Source organism: Balaenoptera musculus, chromosome 11 (assembly GCF_009873245.2).
Source record: "Balaenoptera musculus isolate JJ_BM4_2016_0621 chromosome 11, mBalMus1.pri.v3, whole genome shotgun sequence".
In the NCBI taxonomy this organism is placed as follows: domain Eukaryota; kingdom Metazoa; phylum Chordata; class Mammalia; order Artiodactyla; family Balaenopteridae; genus Balaenoptera; species Balaenoptera musculus.
The window spans coordinates 52,652,470-52,670,424 of record NC_045795.1 but is presented as its reverse complement, the minus strand read 5'-3'; the positions used below and the strand labels follow the sequence as shown (position 1 = coordinate 52,670,424).

General features: G+C 44.5%; 1 protein-coding gene across 4 annotated transcripts in view; it reads right to left on the bottom strand.

The window, feature by feature from the left end:
- The window catches only part of FBXL2 (F-box and leucine rich repeat protein 2), a 92,926-nt gene that overhangs the window by 9,554 nt on the left and 65,417 nt on the right, over nt 1-17,955 (bottom strand). For 2 of the 4 annotated variants that reach the window (XR_005021775.1, XM_036868235.1), the window contains exons 6-13: nt 12,947-13,015; nt 12,751-12,846; nt 12,402-12,528; nt 12,194-12,268; nt 10,749-10,879; nt 6,114-6,174; nt 5,367-5,411; nt 4,738-4,794 (exon numbers count right to left, since the gene is read on the bottom strand). Coding sequence is in view for 2 of the 4 variants with exons in the window: in XM_036868235.1 (XP_036724130.1) it covers nt 4,738-4,794; nt 5,367-5,411; nt 6,114-6,174; nt 10,749-10,879; nt 12,194-12,268; nt 12,402-12,528; nt 12,751-12,846; nt 12,947-13,015 (661 nt within the window). In the remaining 2 variants the exon portion in view is untranslated. Of the gene's footprint in view, nt 1-2,336; nt 3,611-4,737; nt 4,795-5,366; nt 5,412-6,113; nt 6,175-10,748; nt 10,880-12,193; nt 12,269-12,401; nt 12,529-12,750; nt 12,847-12,946; nt 13,016-17,955 lie in introns of those variants that run through there. The other 2 variants (XR_005021776.1, XM_036868236.1) reach the window with 2 other exon arrangements.

Below are 17,955 nucleotides of genomic sequence, written 5' to 3'. Positions count from 1 at the left end.
TCCCTCTGCCGAGCTCCAGCCGCTGGATGACATTTTCTTTCTTAAATTCTGGGCTGCTTCCTTCCCGGTGAGCACTATTCGCATGCTCTCCCGGCCCTGCCTCTGCCTCGCGCCAGGTGCCATCCTCATTCTCTGTCTGTCTGTCTCTATGTTTCTCTCAGGGGGGAGTTTCACGTGTGTCTGGTGCCCCAGTTCTTGCAGCTGTTGCCAGGGGACACGTCCATCTCCTGGCCTGCGGGGCCCCACGGAACTGTAACCAGTGGAGAGACTGCTCAGTGGCTCCCATGTCCCGCGATCGGCAAGAGAAAACACCCAGGAGTCGTCCCGGAAAGAGGGCTAGGAGCTTGTCATCACAGCTGCAGCGAGGGGCACAGGCTTCTAATTAAACACACATCTAAGGGCTGACTGTAATCCTTTCTAGAGACCTTGGAGGCCGATGCTGTCTTTGCTCTCCCCTCTGCCACGCTCCAGAGCACCAGCATCTCCCAGAGGGGAGCTTTTACATCTGCCTGGTGACCTGGTTTTTATTTCTGGTGCCCCAGTCTTTGTATAAGGTGCCCATGGGATGCTCCTTGCTCACGTGGCCCTGATGGCCGAAGGCAGCTTGTATTCCTGGGTCCTATGGGACTTTAACATGAAAGAGTTCTTGGCAGGCTGCCACCCCCAGGGCACTTCACAGACAGCAGGCTGAAACACACCCCCAGCCTTTCTGGGAAAGAGGCCTATTTGCTTGTCCTGGAGCTTACAGGGCGGGCTTCAGGTCTGGTACACACCTAGAGGCCTACAGATGTGCTCTCAGCAAAGGTAGGTACAGGTACATGCCATCTCTGCACTCTCCCTGGTCAGTATCCCCCCAGACAGGAGTTTACGCCCTTATCTGGGAAAAGTACCAAACAGAAGTCACGGAGCTGAAGAATACAACTGAACTGAAAAATAAAGTAGAAGGTTTCAAGAACAGACTAGATGAAGCAGATAAAAGGATCAGTGACTTGAAGACATGGCAGTGAAAATCACCCAATCAGAGCAGCAAAGAGAAAAAGAAGGAAAAAAAGTAAAGATACCCTAACAGACTTAAGGGACAATATCAAGTGGACTAACGATCTCATTATAAGGGTAACAGAAGGAGAAGAGAGAGAAACAGGCAGAAAAGCTAACGGAGAAAATAATGGCTGAAAACGTCTCTAGCCTGGGGGAGGAAACAGACATCCAGATTCAGGAAGCCCAGAGAATTCCAAATAAGACGAGACCCACACCAAAACACATTACAATTAAAATGTCAAAAGTTAAAGGCTCTCAAGAGCAGCAAGAGAAAAACAGCTTGTTATACACACGGGAACCCCCGGAAGACTATCAGCAGGGTTTTCAGTAGAAACTGCAGGCCAGAATGGAGGGGCACAATATATTCAAAGTGCTGACAGAAATGAAAAAAAATTCCAACCAAGAATACTAAGCCCAACAAAGTTATTCAGAACTGAAGGAGAGATGGGAATTCCCTGGCGGTCCAGTGGTTAGGACTCAGCGCTTTCACTGCTGGGGCCCAGGTTCAATCCCTTGTTGGGGAGCTGAGATACCGCAAGCCGCACAGCGTGGCCACAAAAAAAAAATGGAAGGAGAGGGAAGTTTTCCAGACAAGCTAAAGCTAAACTAGTTCATCATCACTAAACCTGCCTTACAAGAAATGTTAAAGGGACTTTGTTAAGCTGAAAAGGGCACTAATTAGTAACAAGAAAACATATGAAGGTATAAATCTCACTGGTAAAGGCTGTGATAAATCAGGGTGAGAGATAAAACTCTGTGGCATCAAGAAAGTAATATAGTCTTTATTGGCTGTAATTCTTTATTCTTTAAAATAATAGCTAAAATGCTTAGATAGCTTCTAGGACCAATGAGCTGCATTAATATGATTTTTTTAAATTAATTAATTAATTAATTTTTGGCTGTGTTGGGTCTCCATTTCTGTGCGAGGCCTTTCTCTAGTTGCGGCGAGCGGGGGCCGCTCTTCATTGCGGTGCGCAGGCCTCTCACTGCCGCGGCCTCTCTTGTTGCGGAGCACAGGCTCCAGACGCGCAGGCTCAGTAGTTGTGGCTCACGGGCCCAGTTGCTCCGCGGCATGTGGGATCTTCCCAGACCAGGGCTCGAACCCGTGTCCCCTGCATTGGCAGGAAGACCCTCAACCACTGTGCCACCAGGGAAGCCCAATATGATTTTAAAAGTCAAAAAAACTGGCTCTGGTACTGAAGAGGAAACCAGCCCCCCAATTATCAATAGAACCTGCTGATGACATCCTACAAACTAAAAACTGAAGTAACAAAGAGGATCCTTAACCTCCTTTGAGCAAACTTCATGAACTCCTCTGTGTTCTTTTGAATCTGGAGTTCCCCTTGTTTGCAATTGTATATTCGACTTATTTTCAAAGAAACATGATCAGTTTCCCTTTCAAAACAGCCTTCTAGATTTGGTTTTTGTGAGAGTACAAGGCCCTTCCTCCCTTGAGGATCACAGAGCAGTTCCTGGAAGGGGTGGGGTATGTGCACACTTGCCGCCTTCACATGTAAAGAAGAACCTGGGAACTGAAGTTTAGCAAATGAGGTGTGATAGTTACCTGGCTCGGGGCTAGTGGTCACTTCCCTCATTTCTTCCTGCTTGCAGGTCTTTAGTAAAAGCTAAAAACCAGATTTCAAAATTCTGAATCTATGGAGCTTTGCCCCAACAGCATTGGCTCCTCTGAGCTCCCCAGGCTGGGGGAGGACTCCCTGGGGTGGACCCCCGGCTCCAGCATGGAGAGCACTGTCTGGCCCTCCCCCAGGGAGGTGGGGACCAGCTGCTCCTATGCGCGTGTCCCAGGCGCACCCGGACTGCCCCGCACCAAGACTGCACGTCTGTGCTCTGAGACCTGCAGCGGCAGAAATGCACGTCCGACAACCCTGCGCTTCCACTCACCCTTGGCTCTACCTGGGGGCTGACAGAGGTGCTGCTACCATGTCCGTACCAGGGAGAGCCCCTCGAGTATCCGTTAACAAGGATCCAGACACACACTGCTGTGCAATTTCTGAGTGATGATAAAGTCTGTCTCTTCTGATGAATGATCTTTTCGCTCTCCAGTGCCTAGAACAGTGCCCGGCGTGTAGTGGTCCTCAAGAGGTGTTTGTAGAGTGAATTTGATGAATATAATCAGATTTAATCCACAGCATTTCCCTTTTCTGTGCGGGCTACTAGGCATCTCCAAAGCTAAGTTTAGATTTCAACTGCAACTGTTTCCCTTCTTTTCTGCTAATAATCCTCCAGGTATTTTTCTTTTTTTTTTCATTTGAGGCTCTTATCTTGGACTTCTGGTTTTTATTATAGTTTATCTTTTACTCTAAGTCCCCTTTCTGGAATTCGCTTGTATGAATATCGGGGAAGATGGAGAAGATTTCAGTCACCAGAATCCCCGCTGGGGAGAACACTATTTGGAAGACATTTCCTGACCCGTCGCTGAGGTGGGCCTGCACTCCTGAGGAAGCAGGAGTTAGGGAGCTGGTGGAAGGCCTTGTCCCGTGCACACAAGAGACGACACTGCCGAAGGGGTGGGAGTCCAAGTCCAGGGTATCTCCGAGTCGGGGAGAGAGCCCTTGGGCAACAGGGAGGAGGGAGGTTAAAATATGAAACAAAGCACGGGGCTCCTAACCTTCCCCACACCTCTGAGAAGCAGGCCATCTCAGGGACACGGGGACAAGGGGTGGAGAAAGCACATCCGACAACTGGTTCTATCAATTATAAAACCAGATCAGAACTAATTTGGGAGTAAAGACATTAGAACAACAAAATTATCTGCAGGTGTGTAGAGGGAAACGGTTTCAGCAGAGAATCTGGAAACAGGTAGGTTTCTGACTATCTCTGAAATCTGACACCAAACTCAAAAGTCCCAGAGCTGTCCAAAGCCCAGCACACTTGTGCCTGAGGGAGAAGCATCCAGAAGGAATGTGGAAATAAGGAAAACTGGTGGGGAGAGTAACTCAAGGCCAAATGGAGCTTTAATGATGTTATAAAATCCTAGCCCTTGCTGACAGAGCAAGTTCAAAGGGGATAGAGAGAGCTGGCTTAAGAAAAATCTGTCGTGTATCTCAGGGCAGTGGAAAGACCAGACCCCACGGAAGCCACGAGATCTGGGGCCTTTGGGCGGTTGTATAAATTTGGGCAAGCTTCTTAACCGCTCTGAGCCTCAGCTTCCTCACTGATAAAATAGGGACGTCCATGGTGCCCGCATCACAGAGCTGTGCTGGGATTCAGTGAGTCAGTGTATCTGGTGGGAGCAGGCAGCCAAATGGGGACTCCATCCCTGCTTCACGTCCAGCAGCCGGATGGGAAACGTGCATGCGATGTCTGCATGGTTAAGAGTGTCAATGACACTTTTCACTGCTCATTCTGGATCTTTCAGTATATTCTAATTCCCCCCCCCATAGATATTTGAGCAGATATGAAATGTAATATAAGGATGGCCTCATTTTAACCATGCTAACTTTCACTATACCCGACATGATGAACATGAATTTGAGTAAGGACGCTGGTCCCTATATTAGGTTCACACCCTAAAATGAAAGCAGTGACATTTAGATACCCTGCCTCCCAAGTGAGCCCAACGCACAGACCTTTGAAACCAAGAATGATGACACCCTATGGAAAGGAAGGTTCTTGCCGTAGTACGGGGGTTCTTTCATCCCTAAGAGGTAAGTAACGTCACAAAAAGCTCAGACTCACCAGGGCTTGCAGTTTAGGACAGTGAATGGAGAGCTGGATGAGTGTGCTGTCGGTTATCTGGAGAGAAACACGCGGTGTCAGTGTGGCTTGTACACCAGAACTTAATACCTAATCCTGCTTCTCCTGAATACAAGAATCAAAAGGCGCAAAAGAGAATTAAAAACTCATCTCAAGCACACTCGGGCTGGGAGCTCCTCTCTTCACCAACAACCTCAATTCTGCTCATTCCCAGAGATGTGAAGGTGTTCTTTGGTCTTTCCTCTGGTGCCCCAAGGGGGACAAGGGACAAAGAGGGAGTGGACACAGAGGGTCCCCCAAGATTCTTCTCTGTAGAGTCACCTCATCACTGGACATGCAAGCTTATTTCTCCCTTAAGTTTTGTGAAAATGAGTCCTTTTTTTTTTTTTTAATGTTTGGCAAAAGATGGTGCTATCCTGAACTTGGCTGTAACTCTGATGACTGAGAACAGCCCAAAGTTTATGCATCCCCCTCCCGTGGCCCTCACAGGTTCCCAAGCCCTGACACCTATGCTGGGGCAAGGAGGGTCCAGACAATGGCCAGTTGGCATCTCTGGTTACGCCTGTCAGTGGCTGAGGGGCGCCCTGCAGAGCTGTCAGGAGTCCACTCACCAAGATGCATTCTTCGAGATCCATCTTCTCCAGGTCATGACAATTCTGAAAAAGTCCATAAGAGTCCATAAGACACCCCGTTCCGAAAGTGACCCAGTGAGCCAGCACTTTTGAGCAGGTGCCCTTTGAATCATATTCACTTTCGATATGGGCATTAGGGCTGCATTTCCTTCTCTCATCCTGGAAAGGCAGTTGTCTGCGCCTTCCCAGTGGCTCACAGGTATCAGCACAGAGATTTCAGCCATGGAATGGGCTCTGGGAGGTCGTGGGGGTGGGCGCCCAGCCACGGTGGGGATGGTGGAGGGCTGGGGTAGGAGGAAGAGTGTATCAGCATCCCCAGGAGGACATGGGTTCTGGGCAGCAGGCCACAGGGGCCCCACAGTGGCTGGCACTGGCAGGGCAGTGTGGAGACAGGGGGCAGAGGCAGAGCCCAGCCCAGCTAAGGGATGCCCCTGAGAGGCTGAGTCGGGGTCTGTGTGAGGAAGGGCATCTCCGGCCAGGGAGCAGGCTCCTCTCATTGGGGTCCCACCTGACCAAGTGAGAGTGAGGTCCACGCCTGGTACAGGACCTGCCTAGCCTTCTGGCCTGCTGGGGAAAATGCAGAACATACCCCCCAAGGACTCCATTCTACTTGGTGCCTGTCATTTCTGAAGGTAGTTTTTTGTACACTCCAAGACCACTCCAATTCACTTTGACTGAGGGAGGTGAATTAGAGTTTGGTTTGATTTTGTAAAACCTCTGTCTTACCCGAGCTAAAAGTGTAAAGCCTGCATCAGTCAAATGGGAACATCGGGCAGCCTCCAAGATCCTGGGATAAGGAGTGCACAGAAGACAAAGTGGCAACTGGTTAACAACAGAAAAGCGTACTTTACAATGCTTGTGAGTTTATTCCACTCTGTGACACAAAAATGAGGCTCAGGGAGGAATGCGAACTGCCCAAAGTCCCATCCCAAACTTGCTCAGTAAATCCAGGAATCTTCCCACAATACCAGCACATGGTTGCTGTTGTTTTTAGATATTATTCTAAGATGTGTTGACTTCTAAACAATTAAAATGTACTTTCACTCAACAAAACCATCTTGATATACTGCATTTATTGAAATTCCCAGTCACCCTAAAGGAAATTTTAAAAATTTACAGCCAATGAAAACATCCATGCTTAACAGGGATAGATGCTTAAATAACATTTTTAAGTTAAATTACTCCCTTATAGCAATAATTTTGACCTCCTTTCTGACCAGTTTTGACCACCTAGATTCCTTCTACCATGCAGAAATATCAAAATTCTCTAGAATCTTCCCTAATTCAACAGTAAGAAAAATGGGGAAAAGGCAAAATAAGACAACCCTTAGAAGGTATATAACCAAAAAAAAAAAAAAAGGGGCGGGGTGGGGGGTACTTCTTTGGCAGTCCAGTGGTTAGGACTCCGCGCTTCCACTGCAGGGGTCATGGGTTCAATCCCCCGCCAGGGACCTAAGATCCTGCATGCCATGTGGCGCAGCCAAAAAAAAAAAAAAAAAGATATGTAACTGGTGTAAGCATGAAAAATGGATCAGTTTCACTGATAAGGAAAGAGTAACAAAACAAGTATCTTTTTTCTGCCTCTTCTGTAGGGGTTAAGGTTGCTGGTTCTAAAATCAAACTCTACAAGTTCAAATTCTAGTTTTACTTCTTACTTATCATGTGACCCAGGATAAATTATGTGCTTTTCATTGAGTCTCAGTTTCTCCTCTGCAAAACAAGTGAGAATACAGTACCTACCTCCTAGCAATGCGGTGAGGACTAAGTGAGACAATGCTTGTGAAAGTGCTAACAAAGAGCCTGGAACATATATGAATTCAACTGATGTTAAGCATGATTAGCATTTTGGTGCCATTATTAAAGTTTTAATATTCACAGTATTACATGGAGAATCAGAAAATAAATCATTATTTGTTAAAACAAAACTTTTCTTCTTGCTAGGGAAAAATGATAAATAAGGTGGCTGTGATTTTTCCTCCTTCTGTCCATTTAGCAGCTGGTTTAGAGGAGAACCTGGTGCCATTTGGACGTGAGGCTATCAGTCTGCTCACATGTCAAAGTAATATCAGGGCAACGAACAGCCAAAGCAATCTTGAGAAAGAAAAATGGAGCTGGAGGAATCAGGCTCCCTGACTTCAGACTATACTACAAAGCTACAGTAATCAAGATAGTACGGTACTGGGCTTCCCTGGTGGTGCAGTGGTTAGGAATCCGCCTGCCAATGCAGGGGACACGGGTTTGTGCCCTGGTCCAGGAAGATCCCACATGCCACGGAGCAGCTAGGCCCGTGAGCCACAACTACTGAGCCTGTGCGTCTGGAGCCTGTGCTCCGCAACGGGAGAGGCCACAACAGTGAGAGACTCATGCACCGCGATGAAGAGTGGGCCCCGCTCGCTGCAACTGCAGAAAGCCCTTGCACAGAAACGAAGATCTAACACAGCCAAAAATAAATAAATAAATAAATAAAAATTTATTAAAAAAAAAAAGATAGTATGGTACTGGCACAAAAACAGAAATATAGATCAATGGAACAGGATAGAAAGCCCAGAGATAAACCCACACACATATGGTCACCTGATTTTTATATAAAGGAGGCAAGAATATACAATGGAGAAAAGACAGCCTCTTCAATAAGTGGTGCTGGGAAAACTGTACAGCTACATGTAAAAGAATGAAATTAGAACACTCCCTAACACCATACACAAAAATAAACTCAAATGGATTAAAGACCTAAATGTAAGGCCAGACACTATAGAACTCTTAGAGGAAAACATAAGCAGAACACTCTATGACATAAATCACAGCAAGATCCTTTTTGACCCACCTCCTAGAGAAATGGAAATAAAAACAAAAATAAACAAACGGGGGCTTCCCTGCTGGCACAGTGGTTAAGAATCCTCCTGCCAATGCAGGGGACATGGGTTCGAGCTCTGGTCCGGGGAGATCCCACATGCCACGGAGCAACTAAGCCCGTGTGCCACAACTACTGAGCCTGTGCTCTAGGGCCCGCGAGCCACAACTACTGAAGCCCGCGTGCCTAGAGCCTATGCTCTGCAACAAAAGAAGCCACTGCAATGAGAAGCCCACGCACCGCAACGAAGAGTAGCCCCTGCTCACCGCAACTAGAGAAAGCCCGCATGCAGCAATGAAGACCCAACACAGCCAAAAATAATAAATAAAATAAATTTATAAAAAATAAACAAATGGGACCAAATGAAACTTAAAAGCTTTTGCACAGCAAAGGAAACCATAAACAAGATGAAAAGACAACCCTAAGAATGGGAGAAAATATTTGCAAATGAAGCAACTGACAAAGGATTAATCTTCAAAATTTACAAGCAGCTCATGAAGCTCAGTATCAAAAAAACAAACCACCCAATCCAAAAACGGGCAGAAGACCTAAATAGATATTTCTCCAAAGAAGATATACAGATTGCCAACAAACACATGAAAGGATGGTCAACACCACTAATCATTAGAGAACTGCAAATCAGAACTACAATGAAGTATCACCTCACAACAGTCAGAACGGCCATCATCAAAAATCTACAAACAATAAATGCTGGAGAGGGTGTGGAGAAAAGGGAACCCTCTTGCACTCTTGGTGGGAATGTAAATTGATACAGCCAGTATGGAGAACGATATGGAGGTTCCTTAAAAAACTAAAAATAGGGCTTCCCTGGTGGCGCAGTGGTTAAGAATCAGCCTGCCAATGCAGGGGACCTAGGTTTGAGCCCTGGTCCGGGAGGATCCCACATGCCGCGGAGCAACTAAGTACATGCACCACAACTACTGAGCCTGTGCTCTAGAACCTGCAAGCCACAACTACTGAAGACTGTGCACCTAGAGCCCGTGCTCTGCAACATGAGAAGCCACAGCAATGAGAAGCCCGTGCACCGCAACAAAGAGTAGCCCCCACTCACCACAGCTAGAGAAAGCCCATGCACAGCAACAAAGACCCAACGCAGCCAAAAATTAAAACAAAAAACAAAACAAAAACCCACTAAAAATAGAACTACCATACGACCCAGCAATCCCACTACTGGGCATATACCCTGAGAAAACCGTAATTCAAAAAGAGTCATGTACCACCATGTTCACTGCAGCTTTATTTACAATAGCCAGGACACAGAAGCAACCTAAGTGTCCATCGACAGATGAATGGATAAAGAAGATGTGGCACATATATACAATGGAATATTACTCAGCCATAAAAAGAAACAAAACTGAGTTATTTGTAGTGAGGTGGATGGATTTAGAGACTGTCATACAGAGTGAAGTAAGTCAAAAAGAGAAAAACAGGGGACTTCCCTGGTGGCAGAGTGGTTAAGAATCCGCCTGCCAATGCAGGGGACACGGGTTCAAGCCCTGGTCCGGGAAGATACCACATGCCGCGGAGCAACCAAGCCCGTGTGCCACAACTACTAAGCCTGAGCTCTAGAGCCTGTGAGCCACAACTACTGAGCCCGTGTGCCACAACTACTAAAGCTCAAGCACCTAGAGCCTGTGCTCCACAACAAGAGGAGCCACCGCAATGAGAAGCCTGTGCACTTCAATGAAGAGTAGCCCCTGCTCGCCACAACTAGAGAAAGCCCGCGTGCAGCAACGAAGACCCAATGCAGCCAAAAATAAATAATATAAATAAAAATAAATTTAAAAAAAAAAAAAGAGAAAAACAAATATCGTATGCTAACACATATATATGGAATCTAAAAAAAAAAAAATGGTTCTGAAGAACCTAGGGGCAGGACAGGAAAAAAGACGCAGATGTAGAGGATGGACTTGAGGACACAGGGAGGGCGAAGGGTAAGCTGGGACGAAGTGAGAGAGTGGCATGGACATATATACACTACCAAATGTAAAAGAGATAGCTAGTGAGAAGCAGCTGCATAGTACAGGGAGATTAGCTCGGTGCTTTGTGACCACCTAGAGGTGGGATAGGGAGGGTGAGAGGGAGACGCAAGAGGGAGGAGATATGGGGATATATGTATATGTATAGCAGATTCACTTTGTTATAAAGCAGAAACAAACACACCATTGTAAAGCAATTATACTCCAATAAAGATGTTTATAAAAAAAGTAATATCAGGGCAAGGCAAATCAGGTGGGCACATGAGTGAAGTCCATTAGGAAACTAAGGCTCAGATTCCCTGGTGGTGGACAGTGTGGGACTCTCCACACATCCTTAAATGAACCAGATTACAGTGTCCCACCCCTATACATCTGACAAAAGCCAACAACACAACCACTGCCTCCGCCACCACCTATTCAACCCACTGCCAGGCCTTTCTCCTTCTGCAGGAAGCCCTCCCAGTCAGCCCCAAGCTCTGAGTTGCAAAGCTGAAAACGTGGCACACTCACTGAAGTCTTGGGCAGTTCAAGGCTAGGGCTGTGAGGGAGGCATCCGTGAGGTTGCCGCAACCAGACAGGCAGAGGGCCTGCAGCCGGTGGCAGCCCCTGCAAATCTGCACCACGCCTTCATCCGTAATGCGCTGGGGAGAACCAAAGCAGAAAGGAAAATCAGAAGGCACGGGCAACAGTGAAATGGGAGCCGCAGACAAATGGAGTCTCCTGTTAGTCAACTAGTTTAGGTTGCCAGTTACTAGCATTTTATCCTGATAATTTAATCAAAATAAGGTGAAGTACAGGGAAGACAGATATTTATGTTATTTCTGAACAGCTTTAAAATATTCAAGCATTACTAATGGAGAGTAAAACTTTTAAATTCCATTTTCCTACCCAGAATCGTTCGATTTTTTTTTTCAGGAAATATTCATAAACTTGTGTTAAAAATCAGATTTAATAAAGAGCTCATGAGACTTGGTTAAGTGACATTAATTTTTGGTTGAATTTCTACATATTAATGCTTTAGATATCTACTATATAAATCATATATGTGTATTTTTATATTGCCTGAAATGTTTTAGAAAATAGCAAAATTAAGTAAATCACTAAATTATTAATAAATGGCTTAGAGTTCTATGAATTTAGCCATGAAGATTCAAATTAGTATCTTTATTTAAATATGCTAATTTATGCAGAAATAAACAGATACATTTATATCATACTTCAAGCCACCTGCCAGTGCTACCCTACATGCAATTCAAGGTCCTATTTTTGAACAGTGCAGCCCCATAAGGTCAATATTTGCCCAGAAGATAGTTTCTGCTTTATCTCCCACCATCAGGGAACTTAGGTTTATGATTCATTTACTAAATGCCAAATACAAGGGATTTCTCTTACTTTTCTCAAAATTGACATTCTCCTTGAGAAACCCAGTTGGCCATAGCAAGCACCCTCTTCAATTATCAATATTCACAATGGCAGTGAAGAAAAATCATCCTTCACAGGCTAATAATGCACTGATGAAAATCACACCTTGCTCTTGAATATGTCCTTTATATTTCAAAGCACTTTCATATCTGTTATTTCATTTTATCCACTGAGACACCGTGAGAGGTGTCATCACCCCCAGTTTATAAGTAAAGACAAGACACTGAGACCTTACCAGGAATTGTTTAGGTTAGTGACTGGTTCACAGCATTCCTGATGTCTTAAAATAAACCAAGACCCTGATCTATGCTATTTTTAGGGGAAATGCCCATGGCTTTGTATTGGCCTTTTTGTTTAGATTGCTGTTCTTCCATCTTGTGGGAAACCGGGAGATCACATAAGGACACAGGATGTGAAATAAGGGTGTGGCAATCCTCCCACCTGCCTGGGCTGCTTCCCAGCAGGGCCCCAGCAGGTTCCTGAAGGAGGGAACAGGAAAAGGAGGGAGCTCACGGAAAAGGCACGTTACTTACTGAGCAGGACTGCAGGTTGAGGCTCACAAGCTCATGGCAGTAATTCTGAATGTGTTTCAGAGCTTCATCTTCTAGCTGAGTGAATGGAGAAAACAAAAGAGAGATGGAACCAGGTGAGGGGACAGTGGGGCACAGTTTCCATAATCACGTGCGCACACCTAACATTAGATACACGTTAGACAAGCCAGGCCGTGAGGACTCCCGGTACCTGCGTGCAGCCCCTCAGCAGCAGGGCTCTCAGGCCGCGACAACCCCGCACCAGGGCCTCGATGCCATCCTTCGTGATCTGATCACACCACGACAGGTTCAGGTACTCCAGGTGCCGACAGCCCTCACTGGAGAACAGGAAACAAAACCACACGTGTGCAGTCCATCCCACAGAGAGTTTAGGACCAACTCTGAGCTTAGTAGCCCAAAAGCAGTTCAGGGGAGAGAGACCTCTGTGACCCGAGTCACCCACTTCCTGCTCCAATGGGACTGTGAGAAAGGTTTCAGACACACCAAAATGCTCAGAGCTTTGGGTATTTCTCATGACCACTAACAACAGGTACTCTTACCTGATCCCCTTTAAGGAGCTGTTTGTAATGGACACACAGGAAGTCAGATCCAGATGTTTCAGCTTGGAACAGAATCTGCTAAGGCTGTAACACGTGCTGAAAAAAATCAGACGCACTAAAGGTATTTTCAACCACCTTTCTCTCCCCTCACTCTCCCCATGGCCAACCAGTCACCAAAGTAATTTCCACTACTTACCTGTCAGTGATTTTTGTGCACCCATTGAGGTTTAAATGTTCAATGTTTCGGCAGTTCTGTGCAAAGGTCCTAAAATGAGAAAACATTTTAAAACTCCCTGCAAGTTGCTAGGCAGCCACTAGAGGGCATGTATAACCATTTACATTTACAACAATGCTCTTCAAAATTTTATTTTATTGTGGAAAGGATACTTAACGTGAGATCTACTCTCTTAACAAGTTTTTAAGTGTATAATATATAATTGTTGACTACAGCTACCAGTGTGCTTCAAACTCTGATGAGCACATGAAACAACTGAGGTTCTTCTCACAGTGCAGAATCTGATGGTAGATCTAGGCAAATTGCTTGGTAGTCTGCATTTCTAAGAAGCTCCCGAGCGAGACTAGTGCTGCTACTCTGGGGACACCACTTTGGGAAGCAAAGCCCTAGACTGACTACGTATCAGTTGAAACTCTTCTTCACTCAGATTTTGGCAGTCATCTGAGAGTAGAGGTCTCGCTCCCTGTTCCTTCTCCTCTGTAGAAAAATCAGCTGGCAGCAAGGGGGCTTGAGTCTTGTGCCATGCTGTCACTTGGTTACCCCAGGGCCCTTCTGGAGAAGCCATCTCTGGCCACTGATAGGGTCAGTAATTGATCAGTATCAAGAACCATCATTTACTGATGAGGACACTGAGCCATGAAGGGTGATATCCTCAATGATTTGTGGGTTGGCAGCAAGGCCAGAAGCAGAAAATTAAACATCCCTTACTCGCCACTTATTCCTTAACATATTCAGCAAGGACTGGCTCAGGTCATCTGCATTTTCCTGAAATATGGCTTCTGCAGTATCTTACAGGATTGAATCCTGATGCTTCCATGCATACCCCTAAGTCTCCAAAACCTGGCCTCAAACCAGATGTCACTCTTACCTGTTATTTCCGCTCTGCTATGGTACAGGGAAAGGGAACTCAGCCGGAGCCTGGTGGACTCCCTGAGCTGAGGATATGGAACCAAAAGTCTGAGCAAGGCAATCAGAGGTATCAGAGAAGAGTACAAGAATGGAGAAAATGTCAGAGATCTGCAGAGCGTTCCCCTCAGGAATTCAGTAGAGTACTAGTCAGAGTGCGCATGTGAGGAAATTACCCAAAGCCAGGGAAAGACTCAACAAGCAGCATTAGAGCGGACAACAGCCAGAGCTCACCCAGGGCCATGAATAGTACCCATTCCCACCACACAACAGTGAAAAATGTCATAATTTGTGGGGCACTGGGTAGAGTACTGAGAAGCGTCTTGCTTCAGGAGTGGAGTACAATTATCCCTAGACTAACCACTGCTTTGGTCCAACCTAACAAATTAAAAAAAAAAAAAAAAAAAAAAAATCTCAAAGGAACTATGTCCAAGTAACTCAACTGCATCTCAGAACAAAACTCAAGTATATTTATAGGAATACAAAAATATTCTGCACCCAAAGTAACATTCACAATGTCTGGCACTGAACAAAAAATTACCATCCATTCAAAGAAGAGGGAAAATACATCCATAATGAGGAGGAAATTCAATCTATCAAAGCTGACCCAGAACTGACACAGATACTAGAAATAGCAGACAAAGGCATTAAAAGTTATCATAACTATGTTCTGTAGAATACAGTTCTATGAAGCTGGAGTGAAGACGTTACATTAAACATCTCATGTTTATTAAACATGTTATGTTTATTAAACACATTATATAGAGACATGAAAGATATAAAAAGATACAAACTAAACTTTTAAACATGAAAACCACAATGGCTGAGATGAAAATTTACTGGATGGGATTAACAGCAGATTAGACATTGTGGAAGAAAAGATTAGTGAATTTAAAGACACAGCAGGAGAAAGTATCCAAAATGAAATATGGAAAGAAAACAAGAAAAAAAGAACAGAGCATGAAAGAACTGTGGGACAGCTTCAAACAACCTAATGAACGTGTAAGTGGAGTCCCTAAAGAATGGGAGATAGAGTGGGGGGGGGGGGGGAATCTGAAGAAATAATGGTCAAAAGTTTTATGAAAATTATAAACCTACAGATCCAAGAAACTCAAAAAATTCCAAGCACAAGAAACATGAAGGAAAATCCACCAAGGCATAGCTTAACCAAATTGGTCAAAACCAGTGACAGAAAAAACATTAAAAGCACCCAGAGAAAAAAAGATATGCCTAATACAGAGGAATAAAATAAGGGTGATAGAAGATTTCTCACTGATAACAAAAAAGCAAGAAAACAGAGGAGTAGCATCTTTAAAATACTGAAAACAAAAACCTGTCAACACAGAATTCTATATTCAGCAAAAATATTTTTCAAAACTGAAGGGAAAATAAAGATTTTTTTCAGGCACAAGTGCTGAAAAAATTCATCAGATATGCAGTGCAAGAAATCTTAAAGAACATTCTTCAAGCAGAAAAAAAAATGACATAAGATGAAAATTTGTGTCTATACAAAGAAATGAAGGATACTGGAAATAGTAACCACTTGAGTACAGAGAGCCAATTTTTAAATTATTTAAATCTCTTTAAAAATAATTGACTGTTAAAACAAAAATACTAACAATCTAGTGTGGATTTCATACCATATTTGGAATTTTAAAGTGGATGGCAATAACAGCATGAAGGCTGAGCAAAGGAAAATGGAAGAAAGATGTAATATAATTTTAGGGTAGACTATAATAACTTTAAAATCTACAATATAAACTCAAAAATAACCACTAAGATTACAAAATAATGAGTTATAGCTACTAGGCCAAAAAAAAAAAAAACAGGATATAAAATGTAATCATAAAAAATACTCAACCTAAAAGAAGGCAGGGCTTCCCTGGTGGCACAGTGGTTAAGAATCCACCTGCCAATGCAGGGGACACGGGTTTGAGCCCTGGTCTGGGAAGATCCCACATGCTGTGGAGCAACTAAGCCCATGCACAACTACTGAGCCTGTGCTCTAGAGCCTGCAAGCCACAACTACTGAGCCCACACACCACAACTACTGAAGCCTGTGCGCCTAGAGCCCATGCTCCACAAGAGAAGCCACTGCAATGAGAAGCCCTCGCACTGCAATGAAGAGTAGCCCCCACTTGCCGCAACTAGAGAAAGGCCTGTGCGCAGCAATGAAGACCCAATGCAGCCAAAAATAATTAATTAATTTAAAAATATATATATATGTTACAAGAAGGAGCTTCCACATTAAGAAACTAGAAAAAAGAAGAGCAAATGAAACCCAAAATAAAGGAAATAATAAAGACCAGAGAAGAAATCAATGAAGTAGAAAACATAAAAACAATGAAAAAAACCAATGACATCCAAAGCTGGTTCTTTGAGAATATCAATAAAATTAATAAACCCCTAGCTAGACTGACCAGGAAAAAAAGACAAAAATTACCAATATCAGAGAAATTTACTCATCTTTACTCTTTAAAAATTGGTATTAATGTCAGTAAAAAATTCAAAGAATATATATATTGCAAGAGGCACTATACAATCATTGTGGCACTATACAATCATTGTGATTTTTATTAGACGTGGCAACTACTTTCATATAGTAAAATCAAAAACAAAAAACCAACCAAAGTTACCCAAATCAAGGATAAAGAAAGGAGATATCACTACAGATTTTACAGATATTAAAATGATAGTAAGAGGGTATTACTCACAACTTTATGCCAAACGTTCTAGAACTTAGGTGAAATGGACAAAATCTTTGAAAGGTAAAAACTACACCAAAGCTTACTCAAGAAGGAATAGAAAACCTGAACAGTTCTATATATATTAGAGAAATAGAATTTGCAGTTAAAACCCTTCCACAAAAGAAACATGCAGGCCCAGCTGGCCTCAATGGTGAATTCTACCAAACATTTAAGAAAAACAATACAAATTCTAAATAAACTTTTCCAAAAACACTGAAGAGGAGAAAACACATTTCAACTCATTCTATAAGGCCAGTAGTACCTTGATACCTAAACCGGACAAAAATACCACAAGAAAAGTAAACCACAGAACAATATCCCTCACAAACACAGAGGTAAAAAATTTTAACAAAATTTTAGCAAATAGGATCCAACAACATGTTAAAAATACAGTATGTGACAACTCAAGAGGGACTTATCTGAAGGGTGGAAGGTTGGTTTAACACTGAAAAATCAACCAATGTAGGAAGAAGGGGATCAAGATGGCGGAGTAGGAGGATGTGGAGCTCACCTCCCCCCATAACACATCAAAAATACGTCTACATGAGGAAAAATTCTCACAGAAAACAAACTAGAAACTGGCAGAACTCCTAAATAACCAAAGCTGCAAGAAAAATCTCCATGTAACTGGGTAGGACAAAAAAAAAGGCAGGGGGCACAGGGTGGGGGAAGGGCATCAGGTAGGGATCTGCACCCCTGGGAAGGATCTGAAAGGAAGAGAAAGTCCACGCTGGTGGACCCTTGCCCTGGGGAGGGAGCAAGTCGACTCACAATCTGGGCATCCCAGGCCTGGGGTCTTGCAAAAGGAGACAAGCCCCCTTGCCTGTTGGGAATCCACTGAGGCAGACAGAAGGGCTGGAGTAGCCTAGTCTCTACTTGTGAGGAGTGTGCACGTTCTGGCTTGCTAACAATCAGGGTGGAGAGAGCCTTGCACTGGCGGCTGCTGCCTTGCTGCACTTCCCAACCTGAAGGGGCGAACACCTCGGCCCTGCTCACTCCACGCCACAGCCTGGCGTGAGATCTGGGCAAAGATTCGGTCTAGCTATGCAGACACACACCTAGGGTGTGATCCAGGCAGAGCAGCAGATACCGCTGTCAGCATTCACATAGGGCAGCGGGTCTAGCTGCGGCAGACACTGTCCGTGCGCACGCTGGGGAGCACTACAAGAGTGTGCAGCAGCTAAGTGCTGAATCCCAGGCAGACAGGCCCTGGGCAGCGGTGTGCAGCATTTCATTTTCCAGCAAGAGCACTCTGACTCCACCCAAGGCCTCCACCTCTAGCTTCGCCCTAGATCTGGGGCAGACAGGCCCTGTGAG